The sequence below is a fragment of the Geospiza fortis genome, unplaced genomic scaffold (assembly GCF_000277835.1).
Source record: "Geospiza fortis unplaced genomic scaffold, GeoFor_1.0 scaffold153, whole genome shotgun sequence".
NCBI lineage: Eukaryota > Metazoa > Chordata > Aves > Passeriformes > Thraupidae > Geospiza > Geospiza fortis.
This window is the reverse complement of record NW_005054498.1, coordinates 471,679-477,974: the sequence shown is the minus strand read 5'-3', so window position 1 is coordinate 477,974 and position 6,296 is coordinate 471,679. Positions and strand designations below refer to the sequence as shown.

The following is a 6,296-nucleotide window of genomic DNA, read 5'->3' as shown; positions in this document are numbered from 1 at the left end:
AGTTTTTCCCAGCTGGGGAGGGGATGCAGCAGGGGGAGGGTGTGCAAGGCAGGGCTGCACTGGGGGGCTGCAGGGCTGCACTGGGGGGTCAGAGCACGGCACAAACCCTCAGGGCTCTGCTGCCTTTCATCCCGCAGAACTTTGAGGTGAAGGCCGATGACCTGGAGCCCATCTCGGAGCTGGGCCGGGGCGCGTACGGCGTGGTGGAGAAGATGCGGCACATGCCCAGCGGGCAGATCATGGCAGTGAAGGTACCCTGAGCTGGGGGATCTGCCCTGCTGGGGGCTGGGCTGATGGGGAACATGAAACAGGAAAGCCTTATCAATATGATTGCCTGGCAAAAGGTTTTGAGAATATGGAAACTCTAAGGGAGATTGAAATGAAAGCAAGCCTTGAGATCCCTCAGTTACCGAACAACTGGAAAACAATGGTGTGGCCAGCTGAAGGTGATCCCCTTTTGATGGAACAACACCCTCTGCCTGCAGACAGCTCCAAGGGTCAGAGCAGACCCTACAGCTTGGCAGAAGGGGCCCAAAGAGGAGTTTTTAGGGTTTAAAATGTAACACAGTATGGTGATGTAATGATTCTTATAGGCTGTATGTTCCTGCTCTGAGCTGTGGCTGGCAGCTCCCAGCAGCTCCCTGCACTTGGCCCTTTGCAATAAACTCCAAGTTCCACCACCTGGCTTTAGAGATCTCTCATCTCCGTCCATCCTGACCATCCTAGATATAGAAAAAGTAAAAGTAGCTACAAAGGTGAACAAGGAGTTTAGAATGCAGCACTGTAGGTTTGTGTGTCATAACATGATTGGCTAAGAAAGCTCACACTGCAGTGTGAGTCCATAAGACAAAATATTGAAGGATTGGGTCAATATTGTATTTGCAGGGACCCTCGTGGCAGGCAAGAATGATGAATCTGACTTTATGTTCTCAGAAGACTAATTTATTATTTTATGATACTATATTATATTAAAGAATAGTATACTAAACTATACTAAAGAATACAGAAAGGATAATTACAGAAGGCTAAAAAGATAATAATGAAAACTCGTGACTCTCATTCCAGAGTCCCAACGCAGCTTGGCCCTGATTGCCCAATGAGTGAAAATAATTCATACCAAAAACCAATGAAACAATCACCTGTGGGTAAACAATCTCCAATCACATTCCAAAGCAGGAAAAAACAGGAGAAACAAATGAGATCAGAATTGTTTTCCTTTTGCTCTGAGGCTTCTCAGCTTCCCATGAGAAAAATCCTGGGTGAAGGGTTTTTTCCAGAGAATGTGACTGTGACAGATCAAACCCATAAGCATCCTTGTGAGCACCCCGTGGGTGCTGGGCTGGGGACGTGCCTGTGACAAAGGTGGTGGCACAGGGGTGGCACGAGGGGTGCTGGGGGGGTCCAGGTGTGCCCAAGGCCCTGGGGCAGCCAGGCTGACCTGCTGTGTCCTGCAGCGGATCCGAGCCACGGTGAACAGCCAGGAGCAGAAGAGGCTGCTGATGGACCTGGACATCTCCATGAGGACAGTGGATTGTCCCTTCACTGTCACCTTCTACGGGGCACTCTTCAGAGAGGTGAGGCTTCCTGGGGCTCAGTTCCCACTCCTGCACTTCCTGCAGGTGCCAGGGGTTCAATCTGCACCTGGACATGGAGGCTTTAGTCCTGTCACTTGCTGTGGCTGTGGGACAGCCTGGTCCCATAGTGTTCGTATTGCCCTGCCTTGGTTTCATCCACGTGGAAAGCTCTGAAAAGGAGGGTTTATTGAAGAGCTTTGAGCACAGCTATGCAGAGCTGAACTTTTCCTGGCTGGGCATTGGGTTCCTGATAATTTTCTGGGCTCCTAAATCACCGTGGCTCTGCTTTGGGAAGGGGATGCCCTAAATGGTAGGGAATGTGCACAGCACTGAATTCCAGAGCAGGGAAAAGAAAGCCCAGGACAGCTTTGAATGGGTTTAAAAAAACAAAAAAGAGAAGGGGAAAGGAAGGGAAGGGGAAGGGAGAGGAAAGAGGAAAGGAAAAAGGAAAGGAGAAAGGAAAGGAAAAGGGAAAAAGGAAAGGAAAAAGGACAAGAGGAAAGGAAAAAGAAAAGGAGAAAGGAAAGGAAAAGGGAAAAGGAGAAAGGAAAGGAAAAGGGAAAAAGGAGAAAGGAAAGGGAAGGAAAGGAAAAGGGAAAAAGGAGAAAGGAAAGGAAAAGGGAAAAAGGAGAAAGGAAAGGGAAGGAAAGGAAAAGGGAAAAAGGAGAAAGGAAAGGAAAAGGGAAAAAGGAGAAAGGAAAGGGAAGGAAAGGAAAAAGTAAGGGAAAGGAAGAAGAGATGTTTTGTTGAAATCTCTGGGTATCTGCTTGCTTTACTCTCCAGGGAGATGTGTGGATTTGCATGGAGCTGATGGATACCTCGCTGGACAAATTCTACAAACACGTCATTGACAAAGGCCTGACGATCCCCGAGGACATCCTGGGCAAAATCGCCGTCTCTGTGAGTAGCAGCAGGGTGAGGAGGGCAGGGAAGGGGGCTTCTCTTCTCAGCCAGGACCTGCCTGACCTGAGCTCCCAGCGTCAGGAGGAGGCTGGTCCATGTGCCAGCCCATGTGGCCATTCCCAGGTCTGGTGTGATGTTATTTGTAAGCCATAAATGTGCCCATCCATGCACATGATGGAGAGCTGGACCAGTGGGAGGTTTGGGGAGGCTCCTGCAGCTCCTTTATGGTTTATAATCCATAATTGTGCCCATCCACACAAATAATGGAGAGCTGAACCAGTCTGAGATGTGGGAAGGCTCCTGCAGCTCCTTCCCCTTCTCATCAGGGTCCTGGAGCCCCCAGGAAGATCCCTGGGTACCCACCCACCCTCAGGCTGCTGGCAGGATGCAGGACTCATGGGGGATGTGGTTTTCTTGCCCTCCTGGCAGTCTGGGGGTGAAGCCAGGTGTCATTTCCTCCTCCTCGTGGTGCTGCCAGCTGTGACTGACTCTGGGTTTGTTGTTTCAGATTGTAAAAGCACTAGAACATCTCCACAGCAAGCTCTCTGTGATCCACCGAGGTGAGTGCCAGGCACACCCTGCCCTGCTCAGCCTGGCAAGGGCTCCCAAAACTCCCCAGATAAAGTCAGCCTTTGACAGCAGAAATGCCCCCAGCATCTCATGGGACTTGCAGCAAAACCCAGGCACAGGAGATGGCTGCTGTTTGCTCCTTAAATTCTGCCTGTTGCTCCCTGTGTTTCCCTGAAGGGGAGGAGGAAAGGATTAGGCTGTTGCCCTAAACCCAAAAACCCATGATGTGCTTCATCACCTGGGTGAAATTCAGCCTTTTTCCCTGACCTTGGCAAGCCTTGGAGCAGGTTTGTCCCCCAGCTCCATGGCTCTGTGCTGATGTGCAGTGGGAGGGGATGGTGGAGCCCTGGTTACTGCTGAGAATTTCAGATTTTCTGTGCTGCCAGGCACTGACCCCCAAGAGAACTCTGCATTGACCTGAGGCCCTGGAGAAGCTTCCAAAATTAAATTATAGCACTGAGATTGTGGGTGTGGAGTTTGATAGAAGTGTATGATATCACAGGGTGGAAAATTAGAGTTTAAGCTTTTAGAATATAGTAATATATATAAAGCAGGATGGAGGTTTTAGGGTGGAGGCTGCTCCTTCTTCTTCTCCGTGGGTTTGGGTGGTTTTGTGTAATTGGATAAAAAAGTCCCCATTGCAGGCCATAGGTGGTTGGTTATTGGGTTAAAAGTCAAAATAATTGAGGTGTCATTTCTTAATTGGACAGTTTATCCTTAAAAGGCCTTGTAGAATCATTGCACAGGATCACCCCTTAGAATCCCCCCACAGAATCACCCGTAGGATCCCCACAGGATCACCCCACAGCATCCCCCCAGCCCCTTGGAGCTGCTCCCTCTGAGCTCCCTGGTGTCCGTGACCATTCCCTGAGCACTGGGACGTGCTGGTGGCACTCAGAGTCACCTCCTGCTGCCCTGGCTCAGGGATGGGGTGTGTGGGTGCAGGGACACTGGCAGGACACTGCCAGCCCCATGGGGCTGTCACTGCACACCCATGGGGCTGTCACTGCACACCCCACAGGGCTGTCATTGCACACCCATGGGGCTGTCACTGCACACCCACGGGGCTGTCACTGCACACCCCACGGGGCTGTCATTGCACACCCCATGGGGCTGTCACTGCACACCCCACATCACAGCCAGCAGCTTTTGGCATGCCTGGCTCTGCTGGGCTCCTTGTGCCCTCTGTGGCTGCTGTGCCTTGGCCCAGCACCCCCGGGTGACAGTGACTGTGCTCTGTGTTCCTTGTGCCTTGGCCCAGCACCCCCGGGTGACAGTGACTGTGCTCTGTGTTCCTTGTGCCTTGGCCCAGCACCCCCAGGTGACAGTGACTGTGCTCTGTGTTCCTTCTTGCAGATGTAAAGCCCTCTAACGTGTTGATCAATACGCAGGGGCAGGTGAAAATGTGCGATTTTGGCATCAGCGGGTACCTCGTCGACTCTGTGGCTAAAACCATGGATGCAGGATGCAAACCCTACATGGCTGTAAGTGCAGCAGTCAGAGGAGCGTGAGCCTGGGGGGAAGGAGCAGCAGCACCTACCCTGGGGATTCCTTTGGGGAGCCTGTTGTGTTTTCAGGGACCCCCGTGGCAGGGAGGAATGATGAATCTGACTCCATGTGCTCAGAAGGCTAATTTATTATTTTATGATCCTATAATATATTAAAGAATAGTATACTAAACTATACTAAAGAATACAGAAAGGATACTGACAAGAGGCTAAAAAGATAATAATGAAAACTCGTGACTCTCTCCAGAGTCTTGGCACTGATTGGCCAAAGAGTGAAAACAACTCACACCAGAATCCAGAAACAATCACCTGTGGGTAAACAATCTCCAAACACATTCCACATGTGAGCACGACACAGGTGAAGCAATCAGATAATTATTGTTTTCCTTTTTCTCTGAGGCTTCTCAGCTTCCCAGGAGAAAAATCCTGGGCAAGGGAATTTTTCCAAAAAATGTGAATGCCGCAGTAGCCCTGAAGTGAAGGGATGTAATCCCCTTGGGAAGGGAGGCAGAGCTCGTGGCTCAGGTCACATCTCCTGGGCACAGCTTCCTGCTGCTCTCTCTACTGCCTGTGACCTTGGGGAAGGTTCTGGAATTGCTGCCCAGTGCCTGGTTGCCATTTGCCCCGTGGGGACAGTAGTGCTTAGCATGGGGAGGAAAAACACCCAGGGCTGGGTGCCTGTGGCTGCTCCTGGGAGCTGCTGTGTGGGGTTAACCCTTTGTGGGGCATTTCACCAGGCTGGAAACAGCCCTGGAGAGCTGGGGCTTGTCAGCCCCTGGTGCCAGCTGTGCCAGGGCAGCCCCACCAGCCCAGCCCCTGGGGCAGGTGCCACTTTCTGGTGCCCCATTTCACTGCCTGCCCTCCCTGTGAGGATGGGGAACCAGCGCCACAGGAGGGCGAGGGGGCTGTGTGGGCCAAGGGGGCTGGGCTGGCACCCTGAGAGACCCTCCCTGGGCACGGGCAGGGCACTGGGGGCATCCCTGCTCACCTGGGCACGGGCAGGGCACTGGGGGCATCCCTGCTGCTCCTCACCCCCCTTTGTGTCTGTTGGCAGCCGGAGAGAATCAACCCAGAGCTGAACCAGAAGGGATACAGCGTCAAATCTGACATCTGGAGCCTGGGCATCACCATGGTACGGTCACCTAGGGGTCACCTGGGGGTCACCATGGTGGGGTCACCTGGGGCTGTCAGGGTCACCTGGGGGTCACCTTGGTAGGGTCACCTGAGGCTGCCATCACCATGGCAGGGTCACCTGGGCATCACCAGGGTCACCTGGGGGCTGCCAGGGCTGTCACGCGGGGGGATCACCATGGTGAGGTCACCTGGGGGTCACCAGGGTCACCTGGGGCTGCCATCACCGTGGCAGGGTCACCTGGGGCTGTCAAGGCTGTCAGCTGGGGCTACCAGGGCTGCCACCTGGGCATCACTATGGCAGGGTCACCTGGGGGGATCACCATGGCAGGGTCACCTGAGGATCACCAGGGTCACCTGGGGGCTGCCAGGGCTGTCACCTGGACATCACCATGGTGGGGTCACCTGAGGATCACCATGGCAGGGTCACCTGGAGCTGCCAGGGCCACCAGGAGTGCTCATTGTGGCTCATGGGTTCATTCTCCTCCCCACAGCGGTGCTGGTGGCCCGGGGTGGGCAGGGGAGGAGCTCAGGCCGGTGCCCCAGGGTGGGAGGGAGGGAGGGAGGGAGGTTGGAGCTGCTGTGTCAGCTCCTGCGGCTTGTCAGCTCC

General features: G+C 53.5%; 1 protein-coding gene across 1 annotated transcript in view; it reads left to right on the top strand.

Moving 5' to 3' along the window:
• The window catches only part of MAP2K6 (mitogen-activated protein kinase kinase 6), a gene marked incomplete at its 5' end in the record, with an annotated part of 23,588 nt that overhangs the window by 4,206 nt on the left and 13,086 nt on the right, over window positions 1–6,296 (top strand). The window contains 6 exons of the mRNA XM_031063346.1: window positions 138–251; window positions 1,455–1,574; window positions 2,358–2,474; window positions 2,986–3,037; window positions 4,404–4,531; window positions 5,610–5,687. Of these exons, the coding sequence (XP_030919206.1) occupies window positions 138–251; window positions 1,455–1,574; window positions 2,358–2,474; window positions 2,986–3,037; window positions 4,404–4,531; window positions 5,610–5,687 (609 nt within the window). The remainder of the gene's footprint in view (window positions 1–137; window positions 252–1,454; window positions 1,575–2,357; window positions 2,475–2,985; window positions 3,038–4,403; window positions 4,532–5,609; window positions 5,688–6,296) is intronic.